Raw genomic sequence first — 20,377 nt, 5'->3', positions numbered from 1 at the left:
CAACGGGCGTCCGGTGGTATCCCCGCAGACCAGTCCGTCGGTAGTGGCAGTCGCGATAGAAGTGTCCAGCCTCCCCACAGTGGGAGCACAACGGACTGTTGTCGGGAGTGCGTCATACCGTTGACTTCCGCGGACCAGGACGAAAGTCTGCTTGCAGAGTCGTGCGGTGGATTGGGCTTGGGAAGCGTCTAGGAAGCCCTGCAGGTGGCTGCGAGAAACGGGCCGTCGACGGCGTAGAAACCCGAAGAGCATCCGCGTACAAGAGCGTGGGAGGTTCGGTTCGCGTTGGTGGCGAGGAATGAACCACCTGCCTGATTTCCTCCCGAAAAGGACGTCCGTGAGAGCCGCGGCACTCGGAGATGTCGGTTCCGATGCATAATACTTCTGGAGTCCTTCTCGAACAACCTGCCGTATTAGTTCGGTAAGCGACTCCCTGTCATCATTTGCAGGTACAAGCGAGCATGCAGCAGTCATGGTAGTCTGGCGTTTATACTGTGATAGCCGCTGCCGAAGCATGCGTTCGATGACTGTTGCCTCACGTACAGACGAAATGAGACACTGTTGTAGGAGGATTGCGCACAAGGCCCGCGAAAAGCTATTCTTTTGCGCCTCGCATTAAACGACGCACCTTCTTGTCTTCTGGCATTAGTGGGTCGCCCGACGGAAAAATCTCGTCATGTCTTCCACGAACATGGCGACAGGGAATATATGTATTCCCTGATGAAGACCGCACTCTGCGCCGGAACGTGCGTCCTATCGTGCGTCCTATCCTTCAAGCACTTGAAATCACCGAATCCAAGGGCAAGTTTGACTTCAAATATATATATATATATATATATATATATATATATATATATATATATATATATATGTATACATATATGTAAAGCCGGCTGTCTATAAAAGAAGACCGGCTGCCTTCTGGATGACGTGTGTTTATAGGAGGTGTTCCTTTTTATGTGGAATAGTTGTTTTAAAAGAAACAAATATCTAGGTCCTTGCCGTATTTGTATATAGGCTACTTGTCCAGGCGGACATTTGCAGAAAGGAAATGTTTACGTGATATTTTCGCTAAGAACAAAAATCTGCTAAGTGCCTTTTAAAGCGTTACCCTTTCTTAGCTCATTGCTCAGTTTAGTGTGTTCGTCGCCGTCCGCAGACCTCCTTTCTCATCTCTCATGCCTCCTTCACTATCATCTCTCATTGGTGGAAGCGCACGCGATGACTAGAGTCAGCAAAGGTTGGACAGGAACATTACTAAAATCTGGGCAAAATCTGTGCAATAAAAAATTAGGACACATTTCGGGGAAGTGCACGGAGCACCAAAATACGCTCAGTTTGTTCTTATTGGCATCAAAATGTTTATCATGCTCTAGCGCTCAAAACACATGCTGCTTTATTCTCTACCATTGAAATAAATTGTCAAGAACATTTGAAGCGGCTGCTCACTACAGCTGTGTTGTTTTTCCTTTGAAATACTTTTAGACTCGGATGGAGCACAGGAGCTGCGCTTATAAAAAAGGTAAAAAAAAAAAAACAAAAAAAAAAAAAACAGGGGCAGCTTCACACTAGTGGTGCGAAGACTGGGCAAACAGTGAAGCTGGCGACCCCACCTAGCTTTATCTCGGTTCGGCCAAGTTTTTGCGAGGTTATGCTTCGAGACTCAGCCACGTTTTGGGCAAGATCACCCCAAAATCATCGACAGCCCAAGGAGCAACGAACACTCGGTCATTAAAGTATCTGGAGGCTTCTGGACGCTCAAACACTTTTGCTCGGTTTCGCGTGCTCTTAACTCCGCATCTTCTGCGAATCGCCGACGTTTCGCCGCCGCTTCGGCGGCGAGATGCTCGAGATCGCCACTCTCAAAAAAAAAAAAGTTCATCATATTCACTAAGTAAATACCAACACGTTACTAGTCCCAAAAATCACTACCTTCTTAGTAAGTGCAGGTAGTAAAATGATGGTTAGTACTTTTCACTACCTGCTGAAGTTAGAAAAAAGCACTAGCTTACTAACTAAATACTACCTCGGTAGTGCAGTTAGTAACGCAACTGGAATATAATTACCAACAATACAGTGGGGCCTATTCGATTTACAAATGCCGCTTGCATTGTTTTATGAAGTCGATGGTATTGTAAAGTATAAGAAAGTAAAATAATAAATATTCATGAAAAGAACAGCGTCCTATCGCTATATATTAAGGCATTAATTGATGTTATATACATATACGTAATGTAAATTTACCAAGGACATGAAGGCGCACTGACGCCGGGTAAGAATGTACTACATATCTCCAACTAGCAAGGACAAGCAAGGAAACGCATATAGAACGACCAAGGTGCTACGCAAGACTTACTGTAAGAGCAACTTCACGAGTACATATAGGCCTAGTTAGAGGGAGGACATGTGGCACCAGTGAGCACATATGTATTTGGTTAAATAATCAAAGCTTTGTGCACAAATGTCTAAAGCCTACTGTCTGTGCATATGTATGATACGACGTCGCATATAACTGTTAATCCAAGATAATGAACAACACCACAATTTATCTCAATTTCGCATAAGACTATTACAATCACAGCATAATAGGCCAAGCCAGACGAGTTAGTAGTTGCTTAGTAATTACTTAGTAAAAACTACTAAGAAGCATTTATGACTAGTAAAGGCAGCACTTACTAGCTTTACTAGCCGCTGGCTAGTACAGAACTAGTCAGAAGGTAGTAAAATAGACAGTAACTTAGCAAAAACGTGCATTTACTAGCTATTTACTAAGTTTATTTTTAAGAGTGCGGACTGAAGTCGTCTCACTCGCTCTCGAGTAGCGGCGCGGCGGCTTTCGCGCCGCGCTTCCTCTTCTTCGGGAGTGACGCTCTTTTCGACCGCCCCATCGTCGCGGCGATGGGCTCGGCGCGGAGACGGCGGGGCTTTTGTGTCCTCGCGGCGGCGACGCGGAGCTATATATCCCGTGGGTCGGCGCAGTGACGTCACGGCTTAGCTCCACATCTGCGCAGCCGCGGCAACCACTCCGCACGGCGCGGTGACGTCATGGCTCGGAAAAGCTAAGGCGAAGCGATGCGGCGTATGGGATGACGTCATGGCTCACGCAGCTGTGGCGAGGCTCGGCGCGGTCGACGCAGCTGGGGCGAAGCGTTGCTAAGCGACGCATGGTGACGTCATCGCCAGGCGGATGTTTTGCGGCGTACACTCGACGGACTATCCTCGAGCTTAAACAGCTTCACTGGTTCACAGGGGTATGTGCCATTGCGCTTGGACCCTTTCTGCACTATACCTCCAAAATCGGCCTACATTTCGGGTGTACACCACCGGACTACCTCCAGCTTAAACAGCTTCGCTGTAAAAAAAAAAGTAAAGAAAACATGAGTGCTCGTTTTACGTCCAATCCGTAATTCGTTGTTCTTGGCAGACACACCGAGCCATTGTCAGGTTTCCCCGCAAGTTTTTCATTAGCTTGAACCGTCCAACTTTTCTGGTACGGAATCGAAGGTTTCAAGCTGCACCTCTACGTCAAGCCCTGCTGTTTCCAGCCTCGCATTTGTTATCGGTATAAAATCGTACTCGTCAATCTCGCAGCGCACAAGTGTGTCCGTACATGTCAGACGCATGCCATGCTCGGAGGGAAGGAGCTAAGAAGTCTGCAAGGAACCCAAACATGTATACTGCTTTTGTTTCTCGCATGGGCTCAGCGTATGCAACTTTGCAGGATTTGATAGCCAACCCCTTTGGCAGATCTTGAATGACTTCACACCCTGGTGCAGTACGTGCAGCATACACCACAGTACACGCAAGACAAAGTATCGTGAGCCAAGATGAAATAGTGGGGTAGAATTACGGCATATACCTCGGACGTTTCCTTAATGAGTGCCTGGAATAGAAAGAAAACTACGTAGTTGCCATGAGGTCAACCTTTTTCTTTACAAGGACATAGTATTGCCTGCAGTTAAATGGCAAGTAAAGTTAGTACAAGTACGTCAAATAAATAATTGGAAACAATATAGGAAACCTAGACAACCGGGACAATCTGCAATTTTCCGCGATACAGAATGCAAATTCTGGACATTTATGGACAACAGTGTTGCTGAAAACCAGGTGTAAGCAGTTTAGTAGATGCACGTACGTAGCTGACACTACACTGGGACTCTTGCCGAAGCGTGCGCTTCCGCCAATGAGAGAGGACAGTTCGGTCACGGGACGCAAAGCTCGGTTCCTCGGAACTTCGATGGTGTTGCCTTTCGCGCATCACGAGTAGCGGAACACACCGATTGCGTCAGCACTTGTCGTGGAGGTTATGGCGCCGCGCGGTCACGTATCTTCTTTCCCTTTGTGAAGCGGTGGCGGCGCGAACGTTTGCCGCGTTTAAGCGAGTGCTTTTGCCGCGGGGGCGCTGCTGCTCGCGCGGCTGCGCCAATGTATACTTAAGGCCCGTTTATAGTCTGACGTTATCGGCGCGCGGGCGAGCGTCGTTTACGGCCAGTCACGTTACGCCAGTTGCGCTGCGCCAGTCGAAATGCCATCCCCTCTTTAAGGCGCGGATATAGTCCGACGTAGCGTAAGCGTGCGCGTGCCCGCACACGCTACGTCACGTTGGCGCACCCAACGTAACCGGCCGCGGCCAACGCGCTCCGACGTGCCCGACGTCGAGATGGCTCTTCCTCCATCCGCGCGTTGGTCGCGTCGACTGCGCCGACCCACAATGAATTGCGCGCGAAGAGAGAAAGGCGCACACGCCGCTTCGCTGTCGGTCGCAGACAGCCGTTCAAATTGGCGTGCGGGTTGGGGATCGTTCTGCGCATGCTCCGGAGATAGCTACCGACGGCGTGCGCGTTGAAGTGTAGAGGGGGTGGCATTTCGGTTAGCGCAGTGCAACCGGTGCAACCAGTTGCTTCTTTATTCTATGGTGCAACCGGCGTAGCGTGACTGGCTGTTTCACATGATGCAATTTTCATCGCATCGGAAGTGCGATTTCCGTCGCATGCGACGAAAATCGCAGTCGCAGAGCCGACCCCCCGTTTTACGGCTGCGACCAACCGGTTGGTCGCAGCGTCGCAACGTCGCAGCGTTCGCTGCGATTTTCCGTCGAAATTGAGCCGAGAGCTATTTCGAGGTTTATTTTGGGAAATGGCATCGGTCGCTCAACACAACGTTTATAGATACTTTTTTGTCTGCAAATGTCGGCTCAACAAGCCTCGAACAGTGCAACTGATTGAGTGGAGCCGTGGATTGCGCAAACGGTACGTATACCATCAGCACCGACACGCGAACATGGCAGATAAAAACTGGTAGGTCAGATTCAGTTCTGTTATTAAATGCGAAGCATTTCTTGGCGAACATTTGCTACTTGATTTCTGCCGTCGTCGTCGTCGTCGCCGTCGGCGTGAGGTTCCGTATAAAGTCCAAGGGCGATAAAATCGTCGCCGCGCGCCGTATGTGCGAGTGAAAGCGTGCGTGGGACGCGCGCTATCATGGAGAGCGAGCGTACGGCGGAAAGCAAGCGCGACTTCCGTGGCGCGAAACGCCGTTGTGGTATGGGAGAGAGGGACGGGGGGCGACGCTTTGCTGCGGCACAAAATGCGTATCTTGCAATCGGGCGCAAGGGTAACTGGCGACGCAATCTCCCACGCGAAAGGAGCAAAGCGGGAAGGCAGCGCGGGAGGGAGGGGGCGGGGGCGGCTTCTACTCTGCCAACAAATGCGTTCATGTACTTTGCGCTTGGTTCTTTATTATGTTTGCGCCGGTACGGGCTGCCGGCGTTGTCGCGCGCGCCGTATCTTGCAAGCGATGTCCACACTGCTCTGATCTTTGTATGCGCTGTGCATTCGGCCGCTCAGTTTCCGTTGAAATGATAGACCGCACGAACCTTCGCTTGCTGCCAGCGTTTTGACAGGGGTTGTATGCGGTCATCGAGCGTGATCTATTCATCTGTGCTTGTGCGCGCTGACACCACGCTTGTTAATTCAGTTAGTAAGCGAATGTGTCCAACTTTATGCAGCCGATAAAACTACTATCCTTACTCCGAATAGCTCTCTGCTAATTTGCTATCGCAATTGATGCTTCGCCTTTCGGGCGAAACTGCGACATTTTTTGTTCGGTCTAATCATGCACAATCAGTGTGTACAGTGATATCAGATGGAACGTTTTCGCGGTTCTCGTGACGTCGCGTGACAGACGGGCGAAGTAAGGGTGGCCCGAAAATTTTGACCAATTGTAGAAGGATTATTGAAGAAATGTAATAGAAGCAGTTTGGAAGAGCTTTATGTTATAGCGCCTCTGGTAACGCAGTATGGAATTCCAAACGGTGCTGGAGAGCCAACTCTCTGAAAAATGTTTCGCATAACATCGATTCCCAGATTGCGTCGGATATGTGCATAACATTTAATTTGTTTACACAGGGCCCTTAAGCTGTTTAAGAGTTTTCGTTCTATAACACCTACCAATTATTTATTTTTGAAAGTGCTATAGTGATATATAAGGCCAAGTCGGGGATGTATAAGCAATTACACGAATCATTTCGCAGAGCGGACTTCCCGTGATCAAACAGAAGCAATAACTAGTAATGCGAAAAGCCAGCAAGCGCCTGCGTGTTTTCACCTGCATTAGTAATCGAGTCGTATGCCAGGCGTAAAATTGATGCAAAAAATTTGAAGCTAGAAATTGCCGCAGCGTGTATATATAGTCTGGATGTTCGACCTTTCGCCGCCTTTCCTAAAGACGTTCCCGTTACTTTTTACACGTAATAAATAGAAGTTTCCTGCACAAGTAAACCGAAACGCAAGATTACGAGGTTTTGAGGAAATGGTTTGCAGTTATTAAAGCGAAAGCCTTACTTGCCCCATGAAGCGCAAAATCTGGTGAGCGTCCGGCGTTAACGTCCGATGGCAAGAAACCCCACGTGACCAAGTGATGACGTGCTCGACCTGCTGCGGCTCGCACTGCGAAATCCCACGGTGAACAAACAGCCACGACGTTGCACGGACTCCGTGGCCCATTCCCGAAATATTGACTTTTCCCAATGCGACAATTTATTATTGATTAAATTCTGTGGGTTTACGTGCCAAAACCACCATCTGATTATGAGGCACGCCGTAATGGGGGACTCCGGATTAATTTGGACCACCTGGGGTTCTTTAAGGTGCACTTAAATCTAACTTGCACGGATGTTTTCTGCATTTCGCTCCCATCGAAATGCGGCCGCCGTGGCCAGGATTCGATCCCGCGACCTCGCGCTCAGCAGCCCAATACCGTAACCACTGAGCAACCACGACGGGTAATTCGAAAATTGAGTTGACCCACGTTCAAAACCAACATGGCCCACTCCCAAAGTTGACTTGGCCCAATTCGAACACATAACCAAGTGAAAAGTATCGCGCGGAAGAATCGGAATGCTTTCGCATGCAGTGCACGTAAGGAGACTTAAGTATAAGGCTTTTTTTTTGTTCGAACGCCAAGATTTTCGACGAGTATTCTTGCGAGTGGTGACACATGTGCACCCACTGCAGGTCAATGCGCTGCACCGGTGCAGCCGGTCAGTGCACACGTGGCCCGGACGCGTCCGGCGCAATGCCGCATCGCTTCCGTCCCCTCCGGGCAGCGGCGCCGTCTCCAAGGTGGCCACATTTCCACGCTGCTCGCACTTGGACTTGGACGACGCCGAGACGGGTAACTATGCGCGGGTTCGAATGGCGTTCCGAAACGCAATCTTCACTCTTTTCAACGACAAAGATGTAGAGGGGCGCGAATATTCTTTCTATACCAACGAACGAACGAACGAACGAACGAACGAACGAACGAACGAACGAACGAACGAACGAACGAACGAACGAACGAACGAACGAACGAACGAACGAACGAACGAACGAACGAACGAACGAACGAACGAACGAACGAACGAACGAACGAACGAACGAACGAACGAACGAACGAACGAACGAACGAACGAACGAACGAACGAACGAACGAACGAACGAACGAACGAACGAACGAACGAACGAACGAACGAACGAACGAACGAACGAACGAACGAACGAACGAACGAACGAACGAACGAACGAACGTTTTATTTTCCTGAGTGCGACCACCGATTAAACACGAAAACGGCCGAAATCGGGTAAGAACGCTATTGGCTTGGACCACCTGATTGGCTTGGACCACCAATGATTGCGTGGAGTCTGCACATCGCACCGCACATCATGGTTAAGCGTTGCAAACGCAGTAAGATTGCTAAAAAAATAAATTGTAGGCAGTCCTAAAGGCGAGTCATTACTACTGAATGAATGGAAATTACTGAGCAGAAGTCGGTTACTTGTCCCCGGAGGCTCAGAAAATTCTCTAATCCTTTACATTCGGACAGAAACGAATATTTGACCACTTGGTGTAGAATATAGTACGACCTAAAAAAAAAAAAGAAAGGAAAGGCAGAGGACGTGAAAAGTGAGAAAAATTACTTAGTAGCGTAATTAATGAATTAGTGATTGCCTTGCTGAACTATTCGCAGCTGAAACCTCCCTCCAGAGTATAAAAAGAGCTACTATGTGCTTTAAGCTTGCAGAGCTTATATCACACTCTTGATTTATCAAATTCCGAGTATTCAAAATTACATGCACCTTCAGGCATGGAGGAAGGAAAGAGAAGGCATTGCACAACACGATTGAAGCCAAACGTATCGGCCCAACACGTGATCGTCACACCAGAGCACGCGGTACGTTTTAGTGCTCCCTCTCTACAGGCAGAGCCCCTTAACAAGTGCGCCTCGTTAAATACCAGGAACCCAACATTCCCAGCCGATGCGCTGCGTCTCAGGGTCACGTGTTGGGCCCATAACTGCGAGGGAACAAGGAACGGGAATGGCTTGCCAAGGCTGGCTGCCTGAGGCAATGCTCTCTCCTAGTTTATTCCCATACTCCTGCAGAGCTAGGCTCTATTCTCGACACACATGGCATTATCCGCCAAGTTTGCTCTCTGATTGGCTGTTCTTGAGAGGTCACAATTTTTTAATTTTGTTTCGGGAAACGGGAAGCATTACAAAAGCGTTTATGCACTTCATCAAGATGATGAAAGGTGTCGTGGATTTGCCAACTTTTATGAAGCAACATTTTTTCTGGTCCTTCGCAGATATATTGCCACGCGCTTGTGCCACTTGCCCCCCAGAAGAAGACGAGGACAGTCTTGTGCACGAGCTAGCGCCTTGGTCGTTTGTCGGTGCTGCGCTGCCCCTTTGGCGACTCGGACTTACCTTAACGGCCTCTTTTAGAAGTCGCCTGTTCATTAAACGTGACAATATTGAGATGTTGGCGCTTCAAAATAAGAAGTGAATGGTAGCGCGCAGTAACCCGTGCAATGCATCCTCAATTTGCAACCTGGTGGTGTTCTGAGATAGCCGCCAGATAAGACAGAAACGGGAAGAAAATTGTTGAACTTGAAAGAGCACGCAAGTGGTGGCACAAGGAAATAAAGCAAGCTTTAGAAGAGCGTAAGCAGGCGTCTAGGGTCATCGAGAAGCCAAAAAATTAGGATTACATGAAGAAGAGGTGCTCCTTAGGTGGAACAAGTACCGAGAAAAATAATATGTAGACGAGTGAGTTCGGGAAAGAAACAATTATGTGCAAATGAACGTTGGTGCATAACACTCGCAATAGAGACAAAGGCGCACCAAAAAGGCTTTGGAACCACGTAAGAGCACTCGGAGCTCCAACTAAAGATGCGCAAATAGCTATATAAAAGGATGAAGACGGTAGCATCTACGAATGATACGATGCGCTGCGGTAAATCAGATGCGTTATTAGGGATAACTTCTGCCCGAAATAAAGCAAGTGATTAGAGCGAAGGAAATTCCGGTTGGATGGCAGGAAAGCAAGATGAACCTCATCTAGAAAGACAAAGGGGGTAAGGATAAGTATAAGACGAACTCGTACAGGCGAGTTACGGTAACGTTGGTGATACATAGAAAGGCAATGCAAGGCCATAGAACATCATCATCATCATCATCATCATCATCATCATCATCATCTCATCATCATCATCATCCTATATTTATGTCCACTGCAGGACGAACGCCTTTCCTTGCGATCTCCAATAACCCGGTCTTGCGCTGGTTGATTCCAATTTGCGCCTGCAAATTTCCTAACTTCATCACCCCCCCCCCCCCCCCCTAGTTTTCTGCCGTCCTCGACTGCGCTTGCCTTCTCTTGGTATCCATTCTGTAACTCTAATGGTCCACCGGTTATGCATCTTACGCATCCACTGGTTACCCCGGCCTAGTGTACCCCGGCCTGGCGTTCGGCTTCCTTCAGGGGTGACACGCTTGGGAAAGAAGCCTGCGGCCTGAATTCCCGTCGAAACCCTCGTGAGCACAAAAAAACAAAGTAATGTTAGGGCCGCTCCCATGGCTGCCGTTTCCCATGTGGCGCCCCAAGCCCCTATCGAGGTGGTGACGCCTTGGGATGGCGGACACACACCCCTTCCCAAAGGTTGAGGTCCCATAATGGCCGAGCACCAGGCCGGGAGCGCGCTTGTATCTATTTTACCGGTAGGTACCCGGCGGCAGCACTTGCCTCCCACAGCCGCGGCCGATGCTCTTCAACAAGGCCGTCTGTGGTTGGACAAGAGGCGCCCAGAGACAACTCCTGAAATCTCTATTGGACCCTCTTTCGAGATGTGAACCTACTCGGGAGCCGAACACCAGGCCAGGGAAGATCTCTACCCATTAAGAAAAACCGGTGGGTCCCCAGCGGCACCGGGCATTGAACTCGGCACCTCCCGCATACGGAGGAGCTGGAGAGGCGTTCGGCGGTGACGGACTCACTTCGCCTCAGCTACGCAGCCGCCTCAGTTCAACAGGCATTGTTCTCCCAACACGTCTCCTCTTCAGGCGCCACGTAAGCCTTCTTGGCGGCCCCGATACACGCCCTGCATAGGACGTGACGACCTCATCGTTGTGCTCAAACCGCGTGCCTCATTTGACCTCAAGACGTGCTCCCATCGGAACGCGCTGGTGACGCGGTGCGTGCCTTTCTGGTGGACTGCTCGGCTGCCGACCTCCACGTGTGGCCAGTGTGGGACCAAAATGTGCTGGTGCCTCACCTCAACCCCTATTGCTCAACGACTCCTTGGTGACATTATGCCACCCGTAGGGGACCAGCAGCTCCCGTTTCGGGGCCACATCAAGGCGTCTGGGGACATCTGCCGCGGCGTCATCAACATCGACGCGGCTGCATCGTCCTTGAGCATCAATCCGAATCTGGAGTGGCCGAAAGGCACTATCCTTGCTGCCTGCAAACTCGGGGACTCCAACGTGGCGGTTGTGACCTTCGAGGGCCCGAAGGTCCCCGTTTCATGTCCTACCGCTGCCAGGTGGCCTACGTTCGCCTCTATAAGACGGTTCCTGTATGTTCTTGTTGCGGCACCAGTGGCCACGGGGCCACGGCTTGCCCCAGCCCCAAACCGAGCTTCTGCTCCCGCTGCGGCTCCCAGGTGCATACCACGCCTGAGGGCCTTGCTTAACATGACTGCCAACCCCGCTGCATCTTGTGCACCGGGCCGCACGACACCGGGGCACGGGGTTGCCCCGGCAAGTACCGTAAGCCCATCAAGCTCTCCCAGCCGGTCGCCTCACACCCGGCCTCGCCACCACCTCGTACTCCACGTCAAGGCCGCGCGCCCTTGACTGAATCCAAGTCCGGCTCCCGGTCCAAGGGCCCGCCACCGGCTACTCCGGAACACTTCCCACCACTCGCGGCTCCACCTCAGGTGAGCAGCTGGGCAGGGGTTGCCTCCCAGCCTCTCCCCTCCCTTCCCTCCGCTGCCCCCCCCCCCCCCCCCCCCGCTGTAACTTACTCTCCAGCGGCAGAACTCCGAGCTTCAGCGCCAGGTCAAGCAACTCGAGTCCCTTCGCTCCCAACTCCTTCCCCCCAATCCAAGTCGGCCCTTCCACTTGCCTCAGTGGCCGTTTCCCCCATCCCAACCCCAGTTCTTCTTCTCCCCCCGGGCCTCCCTTCCAGGAGCACCCGCAAACTCGGGCAGTCGCCGCCGCGGTGTCGCAGGATCCTTCTTCGGCCCTCCCCCCAATTCAGGTTCCCCTGGATGATCTTCCTCCGATCGATACTAGTCTTCCCATTCAAGACCGTCTCACATACGGGTCTCGAACAACGCAGCCTTACCATGGAGTGTGCACTCCGAACCCTACCTGATCTGCTCATCCAACGCATCGGAGAGACCATCGTGCCAAAATTACGACTGCGGTTCTCAAGGCCGTCCAGATATGGGCGAGCTCTCAATTCAGGTTCAAAAATTCGCGCTCGCGCTCGGCGTCTCCTAACGCAAACCCGCGCCACCGCAAACTCGCTGGGACCGCTAACCCCCCTTCAACCCGGTACTCGTTCCTCCCTCTCCTGCTCCTGTAGTACCGGACCCGGTCCTGGTCCCGGTCCAGGCGATGGAGGACAACACCTAACTCGTCTCTTTCACTATGGCGGTGCCCTCCTCGAGCCCCTCGCCTTCGTCACAATTCGAGCTGATCCAATGGAACTGTTGCGGTTCCGGGAATAGGCAGAAGTCACCTGCTCCTTTTCCTTGAATCCCGGGGCTCTCTGCCGGCCGTCCTGGCTCTCCAGGAGGCTGGTCTCAATCCTCCTCTTTCTAACTACTGTTCTTACTCAGGGGGCCCGACGACCAGTGTCCTCGTCCACAAACCTTATACAGCGGTGCAAGTCGACCTCGATCTCGCCCTCCAACACCAGTGGCGCAGCCAGAAATTTCGTTGGGGGGGGGGGGGGGGGCTCACCTTGCAGCGCGGCCTCATCCTTACGAAATTTGTCGAGGGATCAAATATATGAATAATAACTGCATTGTCATTGCCAATGCCATTGCATATTAGATGCTGCAAAGGAATTATTGAACGCTACGCACTGTCATGACAAGTAAAATATGTATTTTTATTGCGATAGCAATTATATGGACACTTCAACCGGATTTCTGCCGTCGGCGTCGTCGTCGCCGTCGTCGTCGTCGCCGTCGCCGTCGCCGTGACGTTCCGTATAGATAAAATCTTCGCCGCGCGCCGTATGCCCCAGCGGAAGCGTGGGGGGACGCGCGCTGTCACGGAGAGCGAACGCACTCAATCTCCCACGCGCAAGCAAGGAAGCGGAAAGCCAGCGCCGGAGGGAGCAGGGGGGCACTTCTCTGCCAACAACCGCGCTCGTCGCTCGTCCGCACAGTCTCTTATCTCTCCCACGCGCAAGCCAGGAAGCGGGAAGCCAGCGCCGGAGAAAGCATGGGAGGGGGGGGGGGGGGGGGCGCACTTCTACGCGTTCAACAACCGCGCTCGTCGTTCGTTCGACCGCACCGTCTCTTATCTCCACACGGCTCTGACCTTTATGCCGCTCAGTTTCCGTTGATAGACCGCACGTACCTTCGCCCGCTGCAGCGGGCGAAGGTACGTTGCGCTGCCAGCGTTTTGACAGTCGTTGGCTGCAGTCATTCAGTGTGATCTATTCATGTTTGTTTGTGCGCGCTCACACCACGCTTGTTCATTCAGTTAGTAATAGTCGGGCCACATTTTCCAACGCACGCTACACATGCAATGCTGCCCAGATCGGCAGTGCAGCACTACAGGTGTGTCCCTTCGCACGCGCTGCCCACGGTAAGCGCTTCTCATCAACACCACCGTTTCACACGCGCCTTCTCGTGGTCATCGAGTCTCTCTTCATGTCGGTCTACTTACGCCGCAGCACACCTGCTTACTTAATCAGCTCATGTTTACTACAATTCATATTGCTACCAAGGCCGCTCACCTTACTTCGTATGACATTGCTGTGTTGCTATCGCATTCATTGCTTCGCCCTTAGGGCGAAACTGTGACATTTTTTTTATAAAAGAATATATTCCTATGTCCCAAAAAATGTCGCTGAAATAACTGATATCAATACTTGCGCGTTTTCGTGTCTATAAGTAAACATATCACGTGAACTTTAAAGCTATATCAGTTCGAAACCAGCAAAGCAGTGCATGCAGCTGATATGAAAAACTTAAAGGCCATGAAATTAACAAGTTGAGGAGAAATATTTTGATGAATTTATGTCATTCAAGAAGCTTGTTTGTACATGTGCAACGGCCAATCATGATGTCCTTCGTTGCAATGGATTGCGCAGGATCAGCTGTTACCGGTCGTGTATTGTGAGTAATTGCACCGGAATTATAGTCGCAACAGTGAGCACATGTAAAAAGCAGGAGTTCTGCAAATTATACATTAGAAGTGCGAAGATAGAATGCAATATACAAATGCAAAGATGCAACTTGATAAAGGGCAAAGGAAGTGTCGCTGGAAACAAAATTTCTGCTTGCATACACAAAATTTCGCAACAAGATATTTGAATACACGTATAAGTCACCAATAAATCTACGTATATATATATATATATATATATATATATATATATATACTCAGGGAGATATACTATACAGACAACCGGGTACAAATTGTGTGGTAACGCCGAAAATGTAATGACGTCATGGGACTTCACCAAGTACTGAAGCAAGGATGTCATCTATTTCCATTGTTGTACACGCTTTATGTTAATGGCTAGAAAGACGACTGGAAAACAGTGAATTATGGTTTGATTTATCTCACATTCGTAATGGACAAGGGTGCAACAGAATGTTTCTGGACTGATGTATGCTGATGACACAGTACTACTAGCGGACAATGCAAGAGGTTTACACACACTTGCGAATATGTGTGGCAACGAAGCGACAAATCTAGGCCTCAAGTGTAGCACCAATAAATCGGTAATTATGATCTTTAATGAAAAGACAGATAATTAATTACGTGGTATCAATTCAACAGCAAGTCATACCCGTATAGTCAAGCAATATAAATACCTCGGCGTATACATAAACGAAGGAAAGGCTTACTTAAGCACCCACCAAGATAATCTGAATATAAAAAGGAAGCGAAATGCAGCAGTAATGAAACATAGAGCAATTTGGGACTGCCATAAATATGAGGTGGTGCGTGGAATCTGGAAAAGAGTAATTGTGCCAGCGCTAACGTTCGCAAATGCTATTCTATGCTTAAAATAGGATATCTTGTCGGGGTTGGAAGTTAACCAAAGATTAGTAGACCGGTTGGCTTTGGGAGCCCACGGTAAAACCACAGGGGGACATGGGTTGGGCCTCTTTCGAAGTCGGAAGCACAGAGCAAAATTACTTTTGAAGAAAGACTCAGGAACATGGATGAAAATAAATGGGCGGCTAAAGTGCACAAGTATCTGCACCTGAAAAGCCTGGACACAGAATGGTCAAGAAAGTTGGCAGCCATGTACAGGGTAACTGAAACTGCAGACAACCAGGAGTCATCAGAAAGAAAGTGAGAGAAGCATAAACAGCGAATTGGACGCAAAGAATGGAAACAAAAAAAGATCATGGACATTTACAAGAATGGGAAGAAAGAAATTAGAAGTGAAAATCTCTACGATAACTCAAATGGCAGTACCTTGCTCTTTGAGGCCAGGAGCGCTTAGATTTAAAGTGGATGGAAGCATCGATCGGTCAGCAGTCGAGATGAGCAAAAGACGTTTAGAGTACTAGTGGAGAAAAAGCAGGGAAGAGAATGGTATATGACCGAATCTCTTACGCAGCGGTACAAGGTAGATGTGAAGGAAAAAAAAAAGATTAAGGAGATGTATACAAAAAAAAAGAAGAAACAGTTTCGCCCGAAAGGCGAAGCATCAATTGCGATAGCAAATTAGCAGCGAGCTACGGAGTAAGGATAGTAGTTTTATCGGCTGTATAAAGTTGGACACATTCGCTTACTAACTGAATTAACAAGCGTGGTGTCAGTGCGCACAAGCAAACATGGATAGATACACTCAATCCGCACACAATCGCTGTCAAGACGCTGGCGTGAGCAAGCGCGCCAGCAGCAGCGAGCGAAGGTTCTGTGCTCTGTCGCTTCAACGGAAACTGAGCGGGGAAAGCGCAGTGCATACAAAGGTAGGAGCTGTTTTGCAGATCGCTTTCAATATACGGTGCGCGCGACCGCCCGGCGCCGCGCGTACAAGCACGCAGTTGATCGCAGAGCAGAAGCCGCAACCCCTCCCTTGTGCGCTGCCTTCCCGCCTTCGTCTTTTCGCGTGGGTGATTGAGTCGCCAGTTCTCCTTGCGCCCGGTCCACGGTGCTAGATATATACTGTTTAGGTGAGGACACTGGCGAGACGCGATCGATCAGATAATGTAGCAACAGCGCGCGTCTGTCGGTCCGGTGACGGCAGCGGATATCTATCGACAGGAAAACGCAATTTGAGTTAAAACGCGGGCGTAAGCTTGCGAGGGCAAGGAACGCTCGGATACCACGAGCAACTAAAGTCCGAAGGTATAGGGACTTTACGAGCAACCAGAGAACAGCGTCTGCAAGCGGCGTCGCGTCGCCGAATTTGCACATACAGCATACGGCGCGCGGCGACGATTTTATCGCTGTTGGACTTTATACGGAACCTCACGGCAACGGTGAGGGCGACGGCAGAAATTCGCTTGGAGTGTCCATATAATTGCTATCGCAATAAAATTACAGAATGAGAAGCATGTATAGCATACCTGATTAACTCAAGTAGGATAGGTGACTACTTGTCATCGCGCCGTTTCAAAAGGTATACCAATAAACTGTCATCACCATGCCATCTCGTTGATTGGCTGAAGGAATATCCCGTGAGTAGCGTCACAGGCAGGGCCGCTTCGTAAACGTCAAATTGACGTTGCGTGACGTGAGAAATTTGCCGCCATAATTTGTGGTGCGACGATACGCGCGAGATATGCTAATGGGTGGCCATATGCAGTAGCGACTGCGAGCGTGAACGCCATTTCGTGCATGTAGCGCCTATATGCATCACACCCCGAAGAAAACGGCGGAATGTCCAGAACAGAGAGCCTCAGGTATCATGCACTGTTCCTCAACGAGCGTCTCTGCTACGCGTGAAAGGCTCTTCGCGAACGCAGGCTTTTCGTCGCTGCATGATGAAGACTACCTGTACCCTGACTGGGCGTTTCAGTATCCAGAGTGGCACCTGTGCGGGGAAGAGTTGCCAACATGGGCCAGCCGTTCCTGTTTTACCATGGACCTGAACAGCCTGCACGACCAGACCACGGTATTCAAGCACTGTCAGTGCTCTCCTCTGCGCATTTGCTGGCGGTCGAACAGACCGATTGGAAAGGAACGCTTTGAGGCGGCGCGTCAGGCAACGCCTGCCAGACGCACGTACTTGTTGGCTTCGACGGCAAAGCTGTCGCAGCCAGCACCTTTCGTCGAACTCTGGAGCCAGTGCTTAAATTCCACCAATTCAATCTGCGGTTAGTGTAACAGCACGAGAACGAATTGTTTTGTTGATGTTTTAGACTACACTTGCTCTGCAGTGGTCACAAAGCCATGAGTTCTCGTGTAAGCCGCTCAAAGAGACACTATATTCCGTTTAATACATCAGGTGCAACGCTGTGGAGGCTAGAGATACATTTTGCAGTGGCTGCGTTCACACTTAGTAGTAGCTCTGCGTTTGTTGACCGATTTTTGTGAAAGTGTTCTTTATATAAGCTCAATTCTGAACGAGGAAATGGATTTACCCTTAGAAACAAACAAACCGTGTACAACCGCCCAAATCTTTAACTAGGGTGTGTGAGCGGCGACGTTCTGTGCACCAGCACCTTAAATTAGGAACAAACTTACAAATGATTATGCTATCTTCACGAGCTTTGTGAGCATAATCAGATAGTATAGCCATTTGTAAGTTTGTTCCTAATTTAAGGTGCTGGTGCAAAGAAAGTCGCTGCTCGCGCACGCTAGTAAAAGATTTGGGCGGCTGTACTCATAAGGCCACTAACACGTTGTTTTTAGTTGAATTTCCTTGTCGATGTTTTTTAACAGCGAAGCTGTTTAAGCCAGCCGTAATTTGTGTTTGTGGTTCGCACCAAGAAATAAAAGAAAACAAACTTTCTTGCCGGGTACAGGATTCGAACCCGCGTACCCGTGGTCCCAAGGCGAGCGTCATAACCACTAGGCTATACAGCTACTTTTTTTTTCTTTATTGCCTCGCATGTCACAGATCTTACGAGCGCAGAACATACTAACAGGATCTTATATCGGTGAACCGTCAGCTGTTTGCCGACTACATGTCATCAGTATTTCGGCATGTGCAGCAGAAGTTCCAATCTAGGAACCCACTCCGGTAGAAACGTCTGCACCTTCTGCACTTCAAAAAATGGGACACAGATTCGCAAAAATGTTCGCGAACGCGTCGCACATCAATATATGCATTGTGTACAGCCGTCCGCGTTCGCCATATGCTGTGCAGGCCCAAGATCAAAAGGCACGCCATCGTCCGTTTTCAACCGTGAGATAACGGATTACGCTTGGAGAATATGCATTTTTGCGAACCATATGCTTGCGTTAGAGCGTCGTCGTCTCGTGCTCTGCGGACACACACACACACACACACACACACACACACACACACACACACACACACACACACACACACACGCACACGCACACGCACACGCACACGCACACGCGCGCGCGCGCGCAAGGTATGAGCAGGAGCCAACGTTTAGACGAGTGGACTTGTCTTTTTATAGGTAGGTTTCTTCTAAAGAGGAGAGAAGGTAAGGCGGGTGGGCGAGGTAATGAGCGAGAGTGTGTTAACGGCGAGAGTGTAGTCGGTGGAGGATTTGTTCTCGCGTTGCTCACACTCATCCAGATGTGGTTCCTGCAATCACAGGCGTGTACACTCCACTGATCATCGCTGCGCCACTGAAAACCGACCCCGCCGCCCTTTCGGGCCAAACCTTCTCGGTTGCAGCCTGGCCAACTCCACTTTGTGTGAATCGGAGGTCGCGTGTCTCTGCTGCACCATATATGCCTTCTTCATCGAGAACCCTGTAAAGCTCTTCCCACTTGGCCCGTTTGTGTTGAGGAAGCCCACGACCGCCGCATTCCCCGCATGCGACTTGCCCATGATATACTGTACGCCACCCTGGGGAGCCGCTTGGGCGATTGTTATTGCTTTGTCATCAGGAGGAGTGCTTGCCTAAGAGCTGACATAATCGGGACGGCAGGATTCTCGTTCCTGCACTTATTTCGGTGCACTCTGCCTTGCCCCAAGCTGTGCCCCATTTCCACCGCCTCCTCTGTTCTGCATCAGTGACTATTTTGGTCGCCTTCGCGTGTCTGCCATACTGGCCGCACAAACTCAACTCGAGCTCCCAACTCCGAGCACACCTGCTTAGACCTTTCTGTCTGTCTGAAAAACTTTATCGAAAGTACACGGAGGAAGCTTGAGGTGGCTCGGAAGGGGCCACCTCTCACACTCACTAGGTGGGCTCCTCATTATAGGAGACCATTGGCGGCCGCCGCGGCTTGTGCTCGGTCGACCAGGGCCTTCTGGCTCGCCAGGTCGGAGCAGCCGAGCAGGGCTGCCTTCCAGTCCTCCCGGGTGGGGTTTGGTCTCTCGTTTGTGCCCCTGCGTGAAGTGACGATGGTCGGCTCCGGACCACCGTCACTACGAGCTCCTCAAAGAGGACGCGTGTGTGATCTCCAGATGAACACTTTGCAATGTGGTGAACGCGGTTTAAATCGTTGATCCGGGACCTCGACGAGGTGTGACGCAGTTATCTGGCATTTACCGCTAAATCGCTACTCAATGTCTTTTCTATGTGCTATTTCGGGGCCTTTGATCTGAGGTCGTCCTTTTCACGCTGGATTCGCTTTGTGTGACTGGACGGAGATTTCCATGCGTGCGGAGTCACACTGCGTTCATTTTTCTCCACAGCGCAAGTGGATCACCATCAACACGGCTCTCTACAACCGAACACTGAACCTTCCTATGCCAGAAGCTCCGCCTGCGCACGACACACTCTCGGGAATGAGGTTTTGAGCAGAACGGCAGGTAAAATAAACACCGGAGATGGAATTGATCTGGCTGCATGAGGCGTGGGCTCTGTTGGGCTACTCGCCCGTACGTCGACATTTTACCAGTCCCGCTATATGGCCTTGTCGGTATTAGTATACAGCTTCTTAAAAGTTAAACTATTGCTAAACTTTATCAAAACACAATGCCAGCTACGTAAAATTTGTTGAGCAGGGGGCGCTTTGGCGGACATTATTTTTGCCAGCAATTAGAGTAATCCAACGCATAGTTAACAAAAATTTCCTAATTAACTTCTTGCTATAGATTTATGGTGTATGTTTGTATTTGAAACGTTAACACAATAGGTATGAAGACAATTTCAGTTTGGTGGATTGCCCTGCAACGCTCCTGTTCCGATATATGCAGCATCAAATTGGACACTCAGTGAGCTATATAATTTCACTTTCAGGGACTCC

At 50.1% G+C, this 20,377-nt stretch overlaps 1 protein-coding gene across 1 annotated transcript in view; it reads left to right on the top strand.

Annotated features, from left to right (window-relative positions):
* Positions 1-19,928, top strand: part of LOC119448029 (SH3 domain-binding protein 1-like) — a 43,923-nt gene extending 23,995 nt beyond the window's left edge. Inside the window, exons 7-9 of the mRNA XM_049665127.1 lie at positions 7,515-7,674; positions 17,002-17,150; positions 19,824-19,928. Of these exons, the coding sequence (XP_049521084.1) occupies positions 7,515-7,674; positions 17,002-17,150; positions 19,824-19,928 (414 nt within the window). The remainder of the gene's footprint in view (positions 1-7,514; positions 7,675-17,001; positions 17,151-19,823) is intronic.
* The last annotated feature ends 449 nt before the right edge of the window (positions 19,929-20,377 follow it).

Source organism: Dermacentor silvarum, chromosome 4 (assembly GCF_013339745.2).
Source record: "Dermacentor silvarum isolate Dsil-2018 chromosome 4, BIME_Dsil_1.4, whole genome shotgun sequence".
Taxonomy (NCBI): domain Eukaryota; kingdom Metazoa; phylum Arthropoda; class Arachnida; order Ixodida; family Ixodidae; genus Dermacentor; species Dermacentor silvarum.
The sequence above is the reverse complement of the archived record's forward strand: the minus strand, read 5'-3'. Positions and strand labels throughout refer to the sequence as shown.